At 51.3% G+C, this 21,529-nt stretch overlaps 2 protein-coding genes across 3 annotated transcripts; one reads left to right on the top strand and one right to left on the bottom strand.

The window, feature by feature from the left end:
* Nucleotides 1-2: 2 nt before the first annotated feature.
* ATP5PD (ATP synthase peripheral stalk subunit d) lies at nt 3-3,034 on the top strand. Of its 2 annotated transcripts, none has more exons than XM_080629055.1 (6): nt 3-154; nt 566-695; nt 1,326-1,422; nt 2,239-2,310; nt 2,635-2,697; nt 2,829-3,034. In XM_080629055.1, exons 2-6 carry the CDS (start codon nt 574-576, stop codon nt 2,958-2,960), a joined length of 486 nt encoding a protein of 161 aa, XP_080485181.1. In that variant the 5' UTR covers nt 3-154; nt 566-573; the 3' UTR covers nt 2,961-3,034. The 2 variants fall into 2 exon arrangements, with proteins under 2 accessions (XP_080485181.1, XP_080485182.1); XM_080629056.1 differs by having other exon boundaries at nt 61-154; nt 531-695.
* Nucleotides 3,035-14,337: 11,303 nt separating this feature from the next.
* MRPL58 (mitochondrial ribosomal protein L58) lies at nt 14,338-16,582 on the bottom strand (the record flags this gene model as incomplete). Its single annotated transcript, XM_080629333.1, has 6 exons — nt 14,338-14,501; nt 14,816-14,985; nt 15,079-15,161; nt 15,870-15,929; nt 16,082-16,118; nt 16,427-16,582. The coding sequence occupies 6 exons, from the start codon at nt 16,580-16,582 to the stop codon at nt 14,417-14,419; spliced, it is 591 nt and encodes a 196-aa protein (XP_080485459.1). The 3' UTR covers nt 14,338-14,416.
* Between the last annotated feature and the right edge of the window lie 4,947 nt (nt 16,583-21,529).

Below are 21,529 nucleotides of genomic sequence, written 5' to 3'. Positions count from 1 at the left end.
GCGCCGCCATCACCGCCCTGCTTCCGGCGCGGAGAGCGCTTCCGGGCGGTGGCGGCGGCGGGCACGGACGGGAGCGACGCTTTCCGGTGGGGCTGAGCCCTGGTTGGGCAGCGGGGACGGAGCTTCCGGAGGTGCTCGGTGGCGGTCAGTGAAGGTGAGAGAGAGATTGGGGAGCAGGGAACTGGGGAGGGCACCCTGGGGTTCCGGGGCGGGACGGGCCTGGGTGTTAGGGGGGGACATGGAGAGGGAGCGAGCCCGTGGCGGGGATGGGCTGGGAGCGGTGTCCCCGCGGCCTGGTGTCCCCGTGTCCCGTTATCGCCGTGTCGCGGTGTCCCGGTGCCCCGTGTCCCGTTGTCCCGGTGCCCCCGTGTCCTTTTGGCCCTCTACTGCGGTGTCCCCATGTCCCTGGTGCTTCCGCGTCCCGTTGTCCCAGTGTCTCGGTGTCCCCTCCCGCCCCCATCGGTGCCGCGTTCCCGGGCCGGCTCCGGCCTCCCCATGCCCGTGATTGTTGTCCCCGGCCCTCACCGCAGTGTAACCCGCCTGGTGCTGTCTCTCCGTGGCGCAGCCGGAAGCATGGCGGGGCGCAAAGCTGCCATCAAGGCCATTGACTGGGCGGCCTTCGCCGAGAGGGTGCCCCCCAGCCAGAGAGCCATGTTCAACGCGCTGAAGACCCGCAGCGATGCGCTGTCGGCCCGGTGAGTGGCTGCCCCGCTCCTGCCCGTGGGGCGGCTCAGCCCCTCAGCTGAGCCGTCTGTGTGCTGGGTTAAGCCGGGGTTGGTAACTATGGTCTTACAGGAGTGTCCTCATGGGCTTTAAACAGGTCACCTTCAAGGCTGCTGGTGGCTTTTTGTGGCAAATCATCTTTACATAATCCTCCCCACAGTAAAACAATGGCTGAAGTGTAAAAATGGGTTCTGTGCAAGCAGTTTGGTGTTCAGAACCAAACTCATTCCTTGTTGTCTGTTAAATGCTGTACAGATTCATGACTCTTTAAATCCTTCACCATCCACTGCTGAACCCAAATCCCTTTAATGTTGCTGATCGCCTCTAGCTCAGTGCTATGAGAACTGCCTGATCCCTTTACAGGGGTGCTCAAAGATGCTGTGCAGTGGTTTCCAGTGGAGCAGGGCTGCAGGCTGGGCTCTTCTTGTCTGTGTAGAGAAGCCTGTTTCAAGGATTTACAGAATTTCAAGGATTTACATTGCTGCTTGCTAATGAGGGAGCTGAAAAGATCTAAACTAAACTTAGCAGGCTCTAAGTAACTGTGGCAGAGCTCAAATGATGGCACCAGCGCTGGTTGTGACTGCTGTCGTCTCTCCCTTTAGGCTGGCTGCCCTGCCAGAGAAGCCCCCGGCCATCGACTGGGCCTACTACAAGACTGCTGTTGCTAAAGCTGGCATGGTGGATGAGTTTCAGAAGAAGGTAAGTCTTTGTCAGTGGGGTGTTGCTCTATGGACGTTTAAATGGGGAATGTCTTTGGTGGTGGGAGGAAAACACCAGGATTGGCAGAGGAGGTTGGTTTTGGCTAGAAGGGGCCCTGGCTCTACATTCTGCAAGTCAGCTTCACTAACCCAGAGGCGCTCACTTCAGTGCTGTCTTTCAGGAGGGAGCCTGTGGCACTGTGCACTGAGAAGGATGGTGAAAGAAAACCTGATAAGTTCTTTTGGCTGCAGAAGTGTATTCAGGCAGTGCCTGTCCTGAAGCAAACATTTGACCAATTTGTCTAACTCACTGAATGGAAGGAGGTAGCAAAACACTGAAATGTGTTGCCTGCAGGGCTCGTCACCCTGTTTATCAGCAGGAATTGAAAGGCAGGAGCAAGGCTTTTGCTGATGGGCAGATGGTGTCACTGGCACTTTGAAAACTGACCTCTTGGCGCTGGGAGGACTCACTAGCCTCAGATGGAGCTGGAAGCTTTGTCCTGTGTGAAAACAGTCTGCAATATGTCAACTCTTTGCTATTAGACTGTCTTGCTTCCTTACAATGCTCTTTGCAGTGCTGTGGTGAATGCGTGTAGCACTGTGTGCCCTGGTGGTGGTATGCAGTACAGACTAGTGGCTTTAAGCTCACAGTCAAGCTGATCAGTTTTAGAAAGCCTATTAACTGACCTGGTTGTGAGTATATCCTGGGAAGAAAGGAGGGAATGCTCCCCTGCTGCCAGGGGGAATGAGCTCGGTGTGAAGGATTGTTTCAATCGAACAAAGTGTATTAACTAAAATGTTCTCTTTTGATTGACAGTTCAGTGCACTAAAGATTCCTGAGCCAGTGGATACCCAGACTTCCAAAATCAATGCCCAAGAGCAGGAGGCTGTAAGTGTTTGAAGTGTTCCCTAATGCCAGGGTTGTCTGTGAGGATGGAAAAGGGTGAGAGGGAAGGGATGTTCTCTGTGTGCATCTGCACAGGCAGGGCAGCCTGAGCTGGAGCATGCTCTGGTCTTCATGCATGTCTCTGGCTTTTGGATGAGCAGCAGGATCTATGCACATGGAATGGTTTGGCTATGTGGGATTTGGTCAACTTAGCCTAGTGTAATGATGATGAGTTTTAATGCCAGCTTCAAGCATGGGGTTGCAGGTTCACCCTAGGTCACGATCTTTATCATAACCGTGTTCACTGTGTCCTCTCCTTTCCTGCAGGCAAAGAGCGCTGCGGAATATGTGCAGGCTTCCAAAGCTCGTATTGCCCAGTATGAGCAAGAGGTAAGTCTGGGCTTTGCTTACAGAATATTGCCTTTAACCCAGCCTGGCACACACCTTGTTCTTACCTGGGGTGTGCTTTGCTCTTGCTGATAGTGATCTGTAACACATTTTGTCTCTGTTCCCACTTCAAGCTCCAGAAGCTCAAAAGCATGATCCCCTTTGAACAGATGACGTTTGAAGACTTGCATGAAGCCTTCCCTGAAACCAGACTGGACAAGGAGAAATACCCGTACTGGCCCCACAAACCGATTGCTGATCTGTAAACTTGTCCAGAAGCAGTTTGCCTAACGATTATCAGACTCTGTGGTCATCTAAATAAAGTACTTCCCCTCCTGTCTGTGCCTTAGATCTTGGACATGAAGTTGCAAGGTCTTGAGGGACAATACATGAGCTTGCAAACGGCGCACTGGGTTTTGTCTTTTCTACCTGTGAGCTTGGTTTTGTAGCAAGGACAGGATCCTTTCTTGATCAAACTGAGTCCTGTTGTAATGAAATCAAACTCTCTACTCACCTGTGTAACTGCATGGTGCAGGGAATGTAGTTCTGCCATTGCAGCCAACTAGCTGCATAGGAGTTGAAGGTATAAAGCCTTTTACGATGTTGGGGTGTATTTAGTAGTGATGTGCAGTGCAGTGGGAGACATGTCTCAGTAGTTCTACAGGAAGAAGGTCTAGCGTTGGTTTCTGGGTTGGTTGTGATGGCTTATATACAGCTTGCAAAAGGAGTTGAAGGAATGTGGATGTGTTGAGATACATTAAAAAAAGAGCTTTTATCTGTTTAAAACATTCCAACCATCACCTCTTTAGCCCTGGTGATCCTGTTCTCTCTGTCCCTGGTTTCTGGATGATGCAGAGCTCACTGAAACTCACAGAAACAAATGCTTCAGACTTGCACTGGTTTATTTCATTGTCTGAGGTGGGATTCTTCAACACCTTGCCCCAAAATGGAAACATCTCTGTAAGAGATGGGCATTAAATCCCTTTCCATTGATCTTGTGGTGAGAATTATATATGGATAGCATGAAGGTGCTAGCCCTAGATTTCACAGCTGTTTTATTGACATGCCTTGCTGGCCACGCTGCTTTAAGAACAGATGTAGTTCTGCTGAGCAGAGCATGAAGCGCTAAGCATGCAGATCTCATACCCTGTGGATTTGTCTTTGTAATGGTATTACTGAAACAACTGCAGCTCAATGAATGAAGCTGGATAAAAGCTACACAGGAGGGTTAGAAGCAATACAGGGGAGAGCAACTGGGCCAGAGCTGGGCTTCAGCTGCTCCATTTAACAGAAATAATGGCAAAGAAAACCAGGGACAGGAAGAAGTGGCTGTAGAGAAGCACCTTCTCCAGAACAGGCAGGAACAGGTCCTGCTCCTGTGGTTGCCAATGGCGCTTGGCTGGTTGTCCCTTTCCGTGGGCCTTCTTGGGAAGGTTTGGCTGTTGGGCACCGTCCTTGGCCGGGTGTTTCGTGCTCTGGTTGTTCATGGTTCTCATTGTCAGCTTGGTGTGCACGCCTGTGAAGAGCAGATGTCAGTGTTGGTGGGTGACTGCCACAACTGAAACCCACCCTTGCCTAAAGGAACCTGCAGTAAAATGCACCAAACCGACTGGTTTAAGAGGTTGTGGGTTTCTTTACCTTGCTGGAAGCTTCTGAGAACCTTGTCTAAGTACAGGGATTTGTGCTGCTGGTGCAACAGGAGGAAGGTGTCTAACACAGCCATGATCATGAGGAGGAAGGTGCCCAGGAAAAATACCACTGCAGGACAATAGGGAAACAAAGAAAACAGCCTTCCAGCGCCTAAAGGGGCTACAAGAAAGCTGGAGCAGAGCTTTGGACAAAGTCCTGTGGGAGTAAGACAAGGGGGAATGGCTTTAAACTGACAGAGGTGAGATTTAGATTAGATCTAAGGCAGAAGCTCTTCCCTGTGAGGGTGCTGAGGCGCTGGCACAGGGTGCCCAGAGAAGCTGTGGCTGCCCCATCCCTGGCAGTGTTCAAGGCCAGGTTGGATGAGGCTCAGGCTTAGGTCCCAACTTCAGGGTTGGTACCTGTGTAAACCCCATCTAGTTTCTATTCAGATGAGTACCTATTACAGGGGGTCTGTTGGAGGACGTGGGGAGGATGTTGTTCAGAATCACAGCCAGCATGGAGCTGCCGAGGATGATGGCAATCTGGAAATTGATTTTCTCCTCGAGAGAGCTGGGTCCAAACAGCACAGCCATGTCCAGCAGATACAGGGCGCATGTTGGCAGGATCAGGTTCAGAATATACAGAGTGGGTCGTCTCTCCATGGAAATCTGTTGGAGAAGATGGACAAAATTCAGGTGAGCAGGAGATAACTAACTGCCTTGAGCAAATGCTTGTTCCCTAATGTAGAAAATCATCTTGTTTCATGCTTTTTCCCCCTTTTGATGGCAGATCAGTGCAATCTAACATGAAAGTACTGCCATACCATGTAGGTGACCACAGAAAATTGTCCGTCATCCAGGTCTTCTATGTATTCAATGATGCTCAGGTTGGTGAACTTCCATTCTCCATCAGTTAGGAAGTAACTCTGGCTGTCTCTCATCATATCAGCTGGTGTCCGCTTCGTCTTCATGACCAGGTCTGTTACTGTTGGGCAGGAGGCAAAGGAGAAGAGATGTTGTAGAATTGAGGTTATTTATTAGGGGTCAGTGATTTCCTTTCCATTTCCCTCCCAACCAAGGGTGCCTGCAGATGGGGAAGGCAGCGTTCCTTGCACTCCTGGGGTTTCTTAGCCCATCAGTGGACTCCGGTGAGGAGACTTGGCTGGACCTTTGGGAATGTGGATCAGAGGGGAAATCTCTGCTGAATTAGGACAGTTGTGCTGGAGCTGGAGGGTTTTGTGTTACTTCTGTAACTTTTGTGTTACTTCTTTATTTTTCACCCCTTCCTGTTGGGATGAGCTCTGAGTGCGGTTTGGATCCCTGAAACTCTCCTTAATCTCCTCTCGTACCCACGCCTTTCAGGTATGTTTAAAAAGCAGTCAAATTGGATGTGAACCAGTAGCCTCTTTGCAGGAAGCCTCCTGGTCTCTTGGTTTGTAGAGACCAGTCCTGGGGGGAGGGAATTGCCACAGAACATCCAGATAAATCCCGAGATACCACTGGGAAATGTGCCAAACAGAATGACAGTGTTTTACCTCATTTCCCCATGTGTTATGTGACCTCAACCCCACTAACCCACTGTGTGTGCTGGCATCCAGGAGTGAGCCGGGGTCCGTCCCATCTCTTCCCCTCTCTGCGAGTTTAGCCCAGCTGATGTGGTAAAGCCCAGCTTGCTGCTGTACCTGGGTAGAGAAATGAGGCTACGCTCAAGTTGCAGGTCTGGGTGTCAAAGGGGAACTTGAAGATCATCAAGCTGCAGGTTAAGGTTGCCTGGAAGGGCTGAGTGGAGTTGAAGCTGCCGTTGTGCGTGATGCTCATGTAATCGAAGTTGGGGTTTTGTCCATTCACTCTGGAGGAAACAAAAGCGGGGAACAGTGGAGCTGCAGGATGCTGGCGTGCGCCTCACTGGGCTGTAAGCATCCTTCCATGGGGGCTTTGTGCTGTCACCCACCTACGGGATGTAGCAGTGAGGAGGAAACCCAGGCTTGAGGAAGGGCTGGTGAGTGCCTCCGAACTGAGGTTTGTAGTTCTGCACATCCTATTGAGCTCCTTCCTCTCTCCTTTGCTTCCATTCTCATCTGTGGCAGGGCTCAGTGATGGCTCTGCTCACTGCAGAGCTGCCTCCCTCCTTCACCCCAGCTAAAGAGCTGGTGCCCATCCCTATCAGACCCGCAGTGTTCATCCTGTATCTCACAACTGACTGCTAAGGGTTCCTTCCACAGCACTGCTGGTCTCTGCTGCTTCCTCAGCTTTAACTACAGCCCAAGAGGGACATTCTGGTGATGTTACAGTATTATAGAGCCACAAAGAGCTTTGTATGAACCGTGGTCACCATTAATGTAAATTACAAGGTTCTTGGCTTCAAAGAGTTCATGGGAACAACTTTTAACCGTATGAGTTTATTCCATTTCCTACAATAATACCAGCACTTTGATTCCATTGTATTTCTCTTAAGGCAGTAGATAAAAATGAAAGGGGAACGTACCGCTCTAAAATGAAGATGGGGGGAGACCAATAGGATTCCTTGGGCAGAACGACTTTGGAAATGTTACAGAAATCCTGCGGGTTCCAGGTTGCAAAGGTGTTTTTCCACTCCTGGCGAAAAACAGGAGAGAAATGAGCGCCGGGGCTGAGCAGCAGCCTCTGTGCTGGGTGTCACAGGAGAGGAACACTTCTGAGGGACCCACCAGGTTCAAAACGAAGTAAAAAGTGACCGTCTGGAGCTTTTCGACCTGGGAAAACCAAAGGGAAGATGTTGCTGACTGTCTTAGGTACATCCAAGGCGGAGCCCAGAGCTTGCCGCTATTGCCCTATTGCAGTGGACAGCACAGATTGCAGGGGCTCAGCTCAAGGGTCTTGGTCTTGCAGATGAAGAGTGGGAGCAGTCCAACAGGTTATATAAAGAAATAGGGTTTTGTTACCATTTACATGCCGGTGCCCTGCAATTGCATTGCTCAGCTGAGGCACTCTGCGGGGTTGGGTTTAGAGCCTCCTTTATAAAGCAGCTCCTCTGAACCTGCCTCTGCACTTCTTCCTGGAAGCAGGTGGCAGGAAATACTCCAGATCTTCCAAACCCACTTCCAAACAGCAGAGAGCTGAAGGGAAAGGGGCTGATTCTCATCCCTGTGGCCTTGCTGGCTCAGCCCTGCCTGGCAAAAGACCCAGACCCCAACCTAGGAATTACCCAGTTCTCTCTTATAAAGACTCAATGGGGGCTTGGGGTCCTTACCACAGAGAGAATAGCCATCAGCATGAAATCCATCTTCACCTCCACTGGCTCCTTCAAGTCTGTCTTGGGCAGTATGTGTGCATGCAGCTTACTGTGAGAGGAGGTGTTCAGGTACTCAACCACATCGTAGTAGGTGCACATGTACCTGGGAGCAGCCCCTGCTAGAGAAAACAATTCCACTTGAATCAGGGAAGGATCAGGCAGTTCTTAACCCGTGTGAGAGATGTACCAGAAGAGAAAGGGCCTGGAGCTGTGGGGGTGAAAAACATCATTAACACAGGCAAATCCCTTCTCATGTAGATGAGAACAGAATTCCTCAAAGCTTTTCTATCCCTCTTGCACTTACCTGTCCCAAGAGAGAAGGTGAGAATAGCTATAAAAGCTCGCTGCATCATCTCCTGCTTCTAAATAAGGAGACAAACGGTACCCGGGTGTCTTATGAGCAGTTGCAGGACACGTCACTTGTTATGTTGAAGTTGATTTGCTATTTATTAATGAGGGATGGCTATTCTGTAAACAGGAGCTAGACTTTTTATGTATTTATTTGCATTGGAAGGAAGGACTTGCTAATGGTCTGATGCACTCAGGGGAGCAGCCTTTAGTTGTGGTGAAGGCAAAAATAAAGTCATTAAAACAACCCCAACAATTTGAGGGAGAGGAAAGAAAAGGGCCCATCTCCACAAAGAAAAGGCAAGCAGCCAGAGCTACTCAAAGCAAATCTTGGCTCATTTATTGGGCTGAGAGTCTGCTGCAACCCCACTGAAATGGATCAGGAATTAGTGCTTGTGTGATGTGAGGGGAGCGGAGATGCAGAGGAGAGGCTGCTCTCCTTTGAGCCTGGTCCTGCTCCATAGCAGCCCAGGCTGTGGGTGTTGAAGGATGCCCTCATTTCACAAAGCACTGAGCCTTTCACGCACCCACTGCTCTGTTTCTGCCTCCTGAGGTCCTGTTCTCTGAGCCCTCACAGATAAGATTAAAGGCTCAGAGACTTTTTGTTTTAACATCTCTGTCTCTTTCCCCCAGCCGCTCTCCTCTCCATCACCGCTGTGATTCCAGTGATACCTTGAGGTGCTCGAAGTGATGGTTCCCTTGCAGCAGAGCAGCTCCAGCTTTTGTCTGCCTGGAAAGCCCCATCCTGCTGCGACACCCGAGGTGGCACCTTATCATTGTGGTGTGCGGCTGTGTCTGAGATAGGAGGGGGGAAACATATGGGCCATAAGAGTGGGTTTGGATCACATATAAGGGGCACAAGGAGAAACAAAGGTGATCTCTGTGCTGGGGCTTGAGGGGTTGTGTTGGCTGTAGGAGCTTACACTGGTGGGTGATTGATAGCATCACTGGAGGTGGGATAATGCTGTACCCCCATAATGGTGATAGAATTGACTTGGCCACCAGCAATCCCTTCCTTCTGCCAGCAGCTGGTGTGATGTGAGTACACTGGAGAGGCAAACCTGTCCTGTTGCTCTGCAAACCATTGGTACCCACTGTGTCCTGCTGCAGCAAGGATCTGCACGCTCTGCATGGCATCCCTCCTGCAGCAGCTCATATGGGGGGCAGAGGAGTGAAGGAGGCCAGACCCTATGGCTCTTGCGAGGCTGGGTGAGGTGATGGGATGTCTTGGATGCTCAGTGACAGCCCATGCTCCGCATCACCCTGCTTCTGCCTCTCTCCAGCAAAGCATCCCGGCCCTGCCTGCGGGACCGTCACCGGCTCCAGCGCAGCGATCGCAGCCGGCGAATCCCACCCTTGCTTTCCCCCTGCCCGGCAGACAGCGGGTCCTTCCCGGCCGTGTCCCGGGATGCTCCGTGCCGGTGTCCCCGGGGGACTCGGTGGGACCGGCGGGGGGAGCGGGCTGGGGGTAGGCAGCATCGCTGGGGGGCTTCCGTATCAGTGACCGCGTGGCCTAATGGATAAGGCGTCTGACTTCGGATCAGAAGATTGAGGGTTCGAGTCCCTTCGTGGTCGACCCTTTTTTCCCTTCCCCATTTCCAGCTTTTCCCGCTTCTCCCTTCTCGCCTCTTTCCCCGCCGGGGTGGCGGGAAGAAGCGAACCTGATTTGGCCCCGTGTCCCCCCGTCCGGCCCTACCGCTCCCGGTGCACCCCGGCTCCGTAGCCCGGGACCCCCGGCCGATCGCCCCCCACCTTCCCCTGCGGGATCCACGAACCCCCGCAGAGCCGGGGCCGGGCCGTTCCCGCGGGCCGGGGCGCGCGCCCTGCGCAGCCCCAGTGGCCTAATGGATAAGGCACTGGCCTCCTAAGCCAGGGATTGTGGGTTCGAGTCCCATCTGGGGTGAGCACCCCACGTTTTGCCGGTGCCAACCCCGTTTCTGTGCGTTTTCTTCCCGGTTTAGTGCAGCCAGGCCCGCGCAGAGCTTCCGGGCCTCCTCCTCCTCCTCCTGCTGCTGCCCGGCGGGAGCTGGCTTTGGGTGCTTGGTGCACAATACGCATTTTGGGACAGTGAGTTCCCCACAGCAGCTCCAGGCTTCCTCTCTGTGCCAAGGACTGCAATACACAGGCTGCTGTACATGAGCTGTACCCGATGGCGTTGGGACGATGCGGTTGTCTGCTCCTGGCCAGTGGTCACAGCTTAGAGCTCATGAAAAAAGACGGGGTTTGGAGCAAGCTGCCCTAGTGGAAGGTGTCCCCAGTGGCAGGGGTTGGAACTGGATGAGCTTTGAGGTCCCTTCCAACACAAACCAGTCTGAATTCTATGATTCGATAAAGAAGGGAAGCAACAAGGAGCAGCTATAACCTGCCCCGGGCCTCAGTGCAAAGGTGGATGCATGGGACCTGTTGATGAAAGGATGGTTCTGGCTGGGGCTTCTTTCCAGGGGCTTCTACACTCAGAAGGTGCAGAAGCAGAGCAGTTAACACTGTTTAATTAGCCCTGTCTGGGCAGAGCTGGCTCTTTGTTGGCTCAGGGCTCTGCAGGGAACTTCAGCTGCATTTTTACCTCCTCTGGATGCTCCCTGCGCCATCAGCTGCATCTGACCCCCAACAAAAAGCCAATGGATGCTGAGGGATGAGAACCTTGCCGGTATCACATCAACCTCTTCCCGGAGCAATACAAGCTCTGATGGGAAGGACACTTCCCTCCGCCAGCAACTGCATCTCAGTGAGGGGCAGGCCACTGGGGTCACACAGTTTGGCTTTGCTGCCTGGGGACCAGAGCCCTCCACATGTTTCTTTGGGGTAATGACCTCCCAGGTTTCTTGCATTAGAAACCTATTTTTTATATTTTTCTTTTTTGTCTTCTATTTGTCTTTTCCTCCAGAGTTAATGGCTTTTAAATGGCAGCTGCGGTCAGGGTGAGACCACACTGGTAAAGCCTAAGGTAAAGTTTCTTTCTAAGTAGTTTTTCCCTCTTAGGTGTGGGAGGAAATGACTCGGAGAGCAGCAAACCTGCTGAAGGCCCTCGCACACGGCAAGTGCTCATCTCCTGCAGGCTTTGCTCTCCAGCGTGTTTCTGCTCAGCTTTAGTTTGAGACACAGGAGAAAAACCGCGCTGGTTGAAGCTGAGCTGAATGGACCCCAGGAGTCAACGTGTCCCCAAAACCCCCATGGATATAGAAGAGGCTAAAACAACTTCGTGCCCTGTGGCAGGTTTATTTAGGGTTAGATGAGAAATGCAGGGTTTGGGGAGAAGCCAGGCTGCACCAGGAGCTGTTATTGATAATGAACAGGACTAAATGCCCATCCTGTGTCTCATTGACACTGTGCCCATCACACTGAATGCTGTCACTGTCAAGAACAAGTTGTCTCCAGGGTCCTGGCTCTCCCCATCTTTCTTTCTTTACCAGTAATGCCCAAGCACTGCTTCCCTCCCACTTGAGGCTTATACAGAGCTTTAGCTGGATGCGATGGAGTTGGCTTTGCCTTTCCATGGGGATGTGGCAGGGAAAGCCTGGACTTGTGTGCCCCTGGCAGCCGGAGGGTGACCCCAGCTGCTCTGTGTTGGGGGTGTCTCCTGGATGGTGTCAGCTCTGCATTTGGGGTTATATTTGTGTTCAGAACGATTTGGGTTGGTGGCAGGAGGGGAACATCACTGCTCCAGACATCAGCACATACTGGGTAAACCGTATGAGGCTGGGGGTGGCAATGGGGGTCTATGGTGACCAACTAGCACATGGGGTCCCATGGCAGGAGGGAACCCCCCACCCAGTGTTGGGCATGAGGAAAAGCCATGATCCCAGACGGGATGGGAATGGGGAGGATACGCAGGGGCTGGCAGGGACTCCCTGGTACCCCCGGTGTCTGCCACTGTCCCCAAAGCAGAGCTATGGGGGACCACGTGGCCTAATGGATAAGGCGTCTGACTTCGGATCAGAAGATTGAGGGTTCGAGTCCCTTCGTGGTTGTTTTAAAGCCACGGGAGAGCCTCGAACCGTTTAATTTCGCCGTGCCGATGGCTTGGGGGGTGCAGCGATCAGTCCCGCCTGGGGTGAGAGCACCCCGGGGTGTCAGTGGGGAAGGTGCCCGTGCTGGGGCAGCTTTGGGGGGTGATTTGCCCTGGAAATCCCGGGGGATCTCCCGCCTGGGGCCATTCGTGCTTAGCCCCACACCGGTTCAGAGCGCCCTGTGCCGGCGGTGGGGAGGAACCGGAGCTCGACACAGGGTGAGGGCTGAGCCCCAGCTGCTGCCGGTTACCGGGGATGGAATAAAGGGGCAGGGTCGGCCAGAATGCGGCTTTTATTGCTGCAGGGAGCGCCTGGTGAGTTATAGGGGTCGGTGTGTGTGCGGGGTGGGTGTTCCCTTCCGTCCATCCTCTCCCTTGGGGTTCCGATGCAAGGAGGTGGAGAAAAAAGCCGTCCCCACCCCAGGTGGGACTCGAACCCAGGTCCCTGTCTTAGGAGGCCAGTGCCTTATCCATTAGGCCACTGGGGCCGCGCAAAAGCCAATCTTTGCCCTCTACCCCCCCGCGGCGGTCAGCACCGAACGGGGTTACCGGAGCGGGGAAAGCAGGGGAGCAGCTCAATGCACCGGAAGCTGGCGGTGGGCACCGGCTCCTCCCGCCCCGTCGGTGCGGGATTGCGGGCTGAGGCCCGGCGGGCGGAGCTGGGCCCTCCGCGGGTGTCTCCGGCTCCCCAACACCGCCTCCTTCCTGCGCTGTGGGCAGAGATGGGGCCGCGCTGCGCGGCTCGGCGGGGACGGCGCTGCCTGGTGCTGGGGGAACCCCCGCGGCTGTGCAGGGCCCCGCGTCCCCTCTGGCCAGCAGAGAGTTAAGTCACGGCACTGAAAAAAAGGCGCCTGTGCGCAGCCCCAGTGGCCTAATGGATAAGGCACTGGCCTCCTAAGCCAGGGATTGTGGGTTCGAGTCCCATCTGGGGTGACTCTTTTCGCTTCCGCGGATCTGAGCCGGTTTTGGGGTGATTGGGTGTGTGAAGGGGTCGGTGCTGCAGTGACAGGCAAATGAGCATCCCCCGAGGGTATCCCTACCCCTTGGCTCTGGCAATTTCACCCAGGAGAGATGTTGATGTACAAAGCCATCTTTACAATATGCTTTTAATCTCTGAAGCAGATGCCCCAGTCCGTGGTGCCCAAGGCTTCAAGCATGATTTGGCAAATCTCATGGCAAAACCTGGGTAAGGAGACCTGGAGAGCAGGGGATGGTGATGTGTGCTGGTGGCAGGAAGCCTCAGCTGATGTTCGTTGATGATTTTGTGTCAGAAACACGCCTGAAGCAGCAAAACCCCACTCATTTGCAAAGACCAGGGCACAGCTCAGCTGCAGCCGCTTGTCCTGTGAGGGGGGAAGCCGACAGCCATGGTGAAAAGCTTTAAGCAGGAGCAGGATTATCTTTGCTGGCCTTGGTGTGCAGGGGCCCATCAGGATGCACCGATGTGCTGCTCCTGCATCCCCCAGGCAACCTGTGTGGGCTTTGAGCTCTGCTTTTTGCAGGTGTAAATGTCAATCTCAGCTGGGTAAGGGCAGAGCTCAGAACTCCCCCCGTTCCAAAGGGAATTCCAAAGCATGTCCAGGGACCAGCAGAGAGCGCTTCCCTCTCTTGCTTGGGTTTTTACCTAAAACAGAGCCACCTCTGCTCACCCCAGGTGGGACTCGAACCCACAATCCCTGACTTAGAAGGCCAGTGCCTTATCCATTAGGCCACTGGGGCCCTGACAGAGGATGAAAAATGAGTGATTTTGGTGTTTTTGAGGACACCTCCGTGAAGTGACCCAGCAGCAAACCCCACGTTGCCCACAGGACCCCCTGATGAGTGACTCCTGAAGCCTGAGAGACTCATTGAGGTGCTTTGGTGTTGCAACCCAAGGACCAGCATCCTCCTGGACTTACAGGGTGGTTCGGTCTTTGAGCAAGCACCTCCTGCCAGATTCCTGCTGCAGCTTTAGGTCAGGTTAACACAATGAGATGCACCTTATGGTTAGGGAAAGATCAACTGAAATGAATGGAAAATGCCTGAAATGGTGAATTGCACTTAGGTACGTAGTTATGCTTTTACTCTTGCCTTTCTTTCCCCCCTACATGAACTGCTGCTTTGGTGCTCAGCAGCAGAGGGTGCTCTCATAGAGCAGAGGGCTGAAGGACACAAAAAGCTAATATATATACAATATAAATTATATATTATATATAAATATATATTATTTTATATATATTATACATATATTATACATATAATATATTATATATATTATATATATTATAAAATATATATCATCCAAAACCCTGGGTTTTTCATTTCAAACATGAACAATAATTTTCCAATTCAAAAGGAGATGTTCTATATCTTTATGTACATTTTCAGACCATTTTTATTCAAAACAGCTCACGAGTTTAGCATCATCTACAGCTGCCAACGCCATTTCTTTATGAAGCTGGTATGTCAAGGGCTTGAATTTCTGCTCTCTCAGTCAAAGTCTGCCTTCCTGCTCTGCTTTATGTTCGAGTGTATCTTTTTCTGTCGTAGTCGCTCACGGTTCATTTTTTCCACCCTAAAAGAAGGTTAAAAGCTCCTTTAGGGCACCAAGAAAACATTCAAACATTCAACTCTGAGCACAGTTATGTATATTATATATATTACATATATCATAACATAGATTTGATGACAAATGTCCAGATATAGAAAAACCAGCCCCTCTTCTTGGGATGCTACCCAGGAAAGTGGTTAAAATCTAATGGATCAGTGAAATTTTTAGCAAAGGAAGTCCAAATAAGCATGAAGATTGTACAAACAAACAGCAATCTAAATCATGTCACACAATGATCTGAATCCATCTCCAATGAAAGGCCGTTTCAATGACTGTACCTCTCTATGAGTTTCTGTGTTGTCTCCTTAGACACCACCTTGGGCTGCTCCGTAGCCTCCGTGACCATGGTTCGGATCTTTTCTAAGCAAATGGCCAGATTCCTCATCTGGTAGCGACTCTCTTCAGAGCTCACGATCAGCTCGCCAGCTCGGTTTATCCTGTTCCCATACTGCAGAGATGAAAACGGGATGTGATCACTGACACCTTGCCATGTCACATCTGGAAGTGACGTTTAAACTGTGGCTACATGGAGGGTAGTTACCATCGATGCCATTTTCTGTCTCACAGCTTCTGGAATCCAGTCTGCCGATGCCAAGTGGAACCGAACTTCTGCCTTGGTGTTCACTGAGAGGAAAACCAGGGTATTTTTTCTGTGTAATGGCTTGACTTCCTAAGGCTTATGAGATAATTCAGTCTGTTCACTGCTCGCTTTGGATACAGAGTGATTCCAGCATTACTTTCCTGAAAGATCACCTTTTTCCTGGTTATCTTAAGGTCCTTTCCAACCCTGACTATTCCATGATTCTATATTTTTACATACCATTCTAAAAGGCAATCTCTAGATTTTTATGGATACCCTGTCATGATATTTGCCTTTCTACAGCAAGTGCTGCTACTCACTACCCACCTTATTTTTAATGGCAGGATTTATAGTTTATTTTAATTAAGCTGAGAATTTATTGTGCTTTAAAGTGCCAGAAACCAACTGGGTGCTTATGTGTCTGATCGGTGAGAAGAGATGAGATGTCGTGCTTCATGTGGCAAGTGTAGCAGCAGTGCTCCCAGTCAGAGTAGGAGAATCAAATGCATTGCCAGTGGTCTTGAGCACTGTGAAGATTTGGAAGTTGTGTTAAAGTGTAGTGTAATGATAACGAAGCTCAGCATGGGGCAGCACAAAGATGCTCTTTACATGGCAGGGGAATGGAACTTTATGATCCTAAGGTCCTTTCCAACCCTGTTCTGTGATTTAACTTCAAGTTCTCAATGTTTTACCACCAATACAGGGAAGCAACTGAAGACTTCCCCATCAAAGGGGAAGAAGCTCTTCCTCACCTTTATTAACGTGCTGCCCACCAGGGCCGCTGCTCCGGCAGTAGGTCACAGTCAGGCGACCTGGAAGAGAAGAGCGGTAGCGTGCTGACCCGGAGGCACAGCTCCTGCTGGTGTTGGCACAGGTACGATCCAGGCTAATACCTCCGGGCACCTAACCCAGGGCAGACATGGCCGAGCACCATGGCCTGGGCTGGTTTCAGGGGGGGACTCACTCATGGGGATGTCGAGGGTGGGTGGCTGCTGCTCCTCCTGGAAAACACCATGGAATGCCGTGTTAGGTGCCAGGGAGGGATGCGAGGACCGCGAACAGCCAGGCCAAGCACAGCCGCGAAGGCCACGCCCCCTCTAAGCCCCGCCCACAAACTGTAAATGTCAACGGTAAGCCCCGCCCACCAAATAAGCTCCGCCCCTTGCATTAAGCCCCGCCCACTCCCACTGTCACCTGTTACACCCACCCGCGATGGCACCGCCCCTTAGCTTAAACCCCGCCCACCCTCTCCCTCAAGCACTAAGCCCCGCGCCTCGCTCGTTTTCTCCCTCCTTCCCGCCCCCCTCACCGGGGTGGTGCCGGTGCTGTCGCCGTCCTGCCGTGGCGGGTACAGCTTGTCCAGGCTGTACGCGCTCCGGTACTCGGTCCCGGCGCCGGCCCGCTGCGAGAACCGGGCGGCGAGAAGAGGCGGCCGGCACAGGGCCCTCAGCGTGTGCGCCGCCATCTTGGCTGCCGCGGTGCAGCGCTGCCACGGCGTCCCTACGGAAACGGCGGCTGCGCGCCGCGTTCCGGGGCGGGGCCTGCGAGGGGTGTGTGGGGCCAGGGGGGTTTTGAGGCGTGGGGTGTGTGGGGATAGATGGGGTCTGTGAGGTGGTGTTGGGGGGTTTCTGTGTAGCAGTGTGTGGGGACGTGGGAGGTCCCGGGGGCACTATGGGCTCTGGAGCACCGTGGGAGGGTGCAGGAGTTCTGGGGGGTATATGGGGTCTGGGGGGCACTTTAGGAAGGGGCAGGATGCTACATAGGTTATAAAGTATAGGAGGTTATATAGGTTATAAAGCGTATAGAGTCTATGAGTCATCTTGGGGGGGGCATATAGGGTCTGTGGTGCAGCTTGAGTGGTATATGGAGTCTGTGGGGGCCCATGGGAAGGTGTGGGATGTCTTGGGGAGTATAGGGGGTGTGTGGGGCACTGTGGAAGCGTGTAGGAGGTTATATAGGTTATAAAGCGTAAAGGGTTACACAGGGGCTGTGGGCAGGCCATTCCCAGCTCTGGGATGCAGGCAGCGGTGGGGACCGTGTGCTCCTGCCTGCATCCCACACTCCCACAAGCAGAGCAGTGATGGGCAGCCGTGACACTGAAAACACATCCAGAGTTTTCCATGTACTTGGACTTTACACCTGGGATGCTTCAGCTTTCGGACTTGATCTGCTCAAGAGTGCTAAAAAGTTACATCTAGATGTATACATATATAATTACATAGCTTTGAATGCTGATATGTGTTTCCAGATCCGTAGGAGAGATGCCGAAGTTGGAACTAGATGATCTTTAAGGTCCTTTCCAACCCAAATCATTCTGGGATGGGGGATGCAGGGGAGTGAAGCATTTGTGGGTGTCCTCCACAGCTTTTTGGAGCTGTCAGGTTGGCTTTTTGGGAGGGGCAGGAATCGCTATTTCTGGCAGCAGGGAAGTACACAGGCAGGGATGGGGCTGTCATTTGCTCTGGTGTTGTGACAGGAGCTGCCTGTCTTCTGTTTAAAAGGGTGGGTGAAGTCAAGAAGGGTGTTTTGAAGCTGATATAAGACAGTGATTGAGGAGCTGAGCTGGGTCCCATCTAAAGGATTCAATGCTTTGTTCTAATCAGATCTCTATGTCCTGAGGTTCTGCTCTGCTTCCCCCATCCAAACTCTGCTGAAATGCTCTAAAGAACCCCCCCAGCAGTGTCAGAGACAAGCCATGCCATCTGGTGACCTTAATTTCTATCAGGAACAGGTAAATGATTTGTAGCCAGAGGTAAAATAGGCAAAGCAGAATGACTCATTTTACCCACTGGTATCAAACATGCTGACGTTGTCACTGTGCTGGTAACACACACCAAGGACAAGTTGTGGGGTGGACAAAGGGGCTGGGAAAGGGGCTTGAAGGTGAGAGCTGGATCCAGCCCCATCTTACAGGATGTGTTTGTGGTTTTGCTTCATTCCCACTCTGTGATAGTGGATAAAGATGCCCAAAGAGCCTTGTAAAAAGCAAGATGATGGTTGGAAACAGCTCTCCCCACCAGGGAGGGCTTGGGGGTATAAGGTCTTACTTTAACCCAAGGGGAGCCAAGCTTTTGATGTTTAAGATGGAGAAGTGAACTGGCTTAGAAAGCAAGCTCTCCCTGTTTGGGCATGGTGTTCACCAGGGAGGAAGAGTGTAAAGAGCCATCCCTGAAAGGTGATGCAAAGCTGGTATGTCAAGGAGCTTGTTGCTCCTCGTGTGAGTGAGGGTATAAGCCATTAATGCAGGAGAAATCAGCTCTTCGAGGGACCTTCCAGAAGGTTTAAGCTCCTGTAAGAGAGGGAGACTGAGTCAGGAATCTCCTTCCCCATGAGGGTTTGAGCTCTGTAAATCCCTTGAACTCATGCTTCAAGTGCTCCATCCCTATTTGTGATGATGGGCGGGTTTCTGACGGGTGGTATGAGAAGAAGCCAGACTAGACGTGATGTAAGTGCGCTTGTCTCAATGTCATCTTTCAAGTTCAGCATAAAGCTGAACTTTTGGCAAGCTGTGCCCTTATTGATCTTATTGCTGTGAGCTGCATGGGTTCATTGGTTTTGCCAGATTCTGGAATTAAATCATTATTTCCTATTATATCAGACTCCCCCTCATCCTTTTCAGTTGCATGCAGTAGTTTTCTTTCTGTCTTTAACCACAGGGCATGCTGGTAAATAGCTGCTGCTCTATTAGGCCCATTTCCGTGGTCAGCAGTGTGGTTGCTTAATACTCTCCTCTTACCTCTTAATGGAGTTGTGTAGTTTTCCTTGGTGTTTTCAAAGCAATATGCAAAGTTTAGATGGAAGCTTGGCTAAAAGACCAGGAAGTGCTTATTTTCCCCTCCTTTGATTGCTGAAATCCTCACTAAAGGAAAGAATCAAGTGACTGTGACTCACGGAGTCATCAGGATGTGTATATATGGCCACTAATATTTTTGGATGCAGAGGAAAATGCCCTCAGCACTGAGCTGAACAAACTGCTCATACACAGCAGCTGGTCCTTTGTAAAGCCAAATTCTAATGCCACATTACTCCCATCCGTCAGCTTTGGATTTGAGGCTTTCAAGAAAGGCCTAAACGAAAATAGCATTTGAATTGCCAGCTTTGAGATGGTGTGACAGAGCTGGCAAAGAGGGGTTTCTATCATGTGGCAAATGTTAGTGGTCCAAGTGCATAGAATGTTATATAAATAATGCAGCAGTATGGTTTGGTGTATTCGCTCTGCTTTCTGCAGGAAAGCCTCCAGCATTATCTTGACCCAAATTGTACATGTAAATCAAAGAAATAACTCTTCTGCTGCTCTTAAAAGAGCTATAAGGAAAGTCCTGGCTTTGAGAACATCAGTGTTCCTTTTTATACAAGAAAGAGAATAAAGCATTGGAAAATTTGCTTAATCTGCTGTACACAGTGATGCTGATTCATGTGGGATCGCTTAAGGTGATCCTCTTCCCACATCTCTGCAGCAATCAAAGGACTGCAGGGTCAGCTTAAACCACCACTACTTCAAGCCGTACCCTGCTATAAACAGTGACTTTAATGGATGGATGCTCTGAGAAAATCACCAACGCTGCTTCTGCTGCTGCTCTTGTTCAGTTTTATTTGTTTTCTTTTATTAGACAACTGCTTTCCATTATAAATAAATAAGGCATGAAGGTTCTCCATACTGTTACAGAGCTGGTAGCCGTGGTCGTGCGTGCGGCTCCTGATGCTTCTTGAGTTTGGGGCACCTGAAAATGCAGAGCGTGGAAGAGCAGAGTGGATGGTGAAGGATGGATTGAGGAGGAGACCTCTGGAGCAGGTATAGTTTGGGCATTGCACTTCTGCCAACTTACCTCTGTGGTTCTCAGTGTAACACAAGAGTGTGTTTTGGGGGGTATTTTTGCATTACCTCCATGGTGAGTGAAAGGAAGGTGGCTCCTCATAACATCAAGGCCCTGGACTTGGAGGGTAATTACGTTTTAACAGTCTTTCCCACTCCAAAGCTGCTTTCTCATTTATTCATCTCTGTTGCAGAATTCCCAGCCATTCACCCAAGGTTTTGGGATGTAAGCTGGTGAAAACCCAAATCTTGCCTGAAGCTTCTCCAGGCAGGTATGGAATAGGTAGCTTACACTGTGTTTTGTAACTCTGTGCTCAGGGTGTTGACTAAATTGTAATGAAATGCTGCTTCTCTGCCTAAAACGTTTGTCTGACCGTACAAGGTTTGTGAGCAATGGAAACTGGTGATTCCTGAGACTGCAGTGGCCTTTTGGCTTTGTGTTTGCATGTCTGTGGAAGCAAAAGTGAGGAGATTTCAGTGCTGGGAAGTGCACATGAGAGGTGACAACCTTTGGAGACAGGATCTCAGCCAAGGAAGGTGATTTTCAGCAGAAACCCTGAAATCTGTCCTCTCGACTGGGGAGATGTTCAGAGCAAAAGTGGGGGGTAATGTGTGGTCAGTGCTACTGCCAGGGCCAGAGCTCCTGGCACTGTGAGATGCTGCGTCCTTCTGCTTGCATGCGGGTCACTGGTAGTCAGTTCTGCAAGCCCATGCAAGCTGTGCTTAAGGAGTTTGCTACAATGGGGCAATGGCAGCCTCTTGAAGAGCACAGCACAGAGGGCTGGTACCCAGACCATGGGATGGAAGCGTGTCTCTGATACTGTAATAGCACTTCTTGTCTAGCGTATGGGAAAGCCCTGGTCACTGAGTTCCTACCAGGCACAGTGCTTCACCTGGGGCAGATATAAAGCGAGGAAATCCCATGTGCCTACAAAGTCTGGAGGGTATGGACTGAAACACTACATGACACTGATGAAGACAGAACAATCATCTGTTTCTCTTCAAGTTTTTCCAGTTGCAATAAGCTTGCATTGTAAAATAGCCAAAAAACCTGACTGGTAAGAGAAATGGCTTCAATAGCAAGAACATACTGCCCTTTGGGGAAGGGGAAGGTGTAGACGGAACTCTCTTGGGTGCAAGCATAGGTTCTTAGCCATCAAAGCAAAGTGGGCCGGTGTGCTGGGGCAGCCCCTGGGGTTCTGATGGCTTTTGGTTGACTTTGAAACACTCCAGCTGCAGGAGGATGCTGGAGGACATCCAGGCTTTTGCTTGCAGATAACTGGGCTGTAAGACAAGCTGGAAAGGGTGGAAGAGGTGATCTGTGTTCTTTGCGGTGTGGTTTGCTGTTGTGATGTCTGGCAGTGGCAGTCACTCATGCAGAGATCCATCATAGGGTTTCTGGAATCCTCTAACTACAATGTACAATTATCCCAACGAGTTGTCCAGAGCTTCCATAAGGAGAATTGAGTCTCTGTGACGTTGTCTTGCTTGTAGACCTCTCAAACCTTCAAAGCAGAGGGGCCACATGACGTTTCCTGGGGCTTGAAGAGAAGACGTGGCTGTTGCAATTGCACGCGGGACTTGCGGAGAGGCAGGGGC

This window comes from Psittacula echo (genome assembly GCF_963264785.1).
Source record: "Psittacula echo genome assembly, chromosome: 14".
NCBI lineage: Eukaryota > Metazoa > Chordata > Aves > Psittaciformes > Psittacidae > Psittacula > Psittacula echo.
Note: the sequence above shows the minus strand (reverse complement) of the source record. Positions and strands in the feature narration are given on the sequence as shown.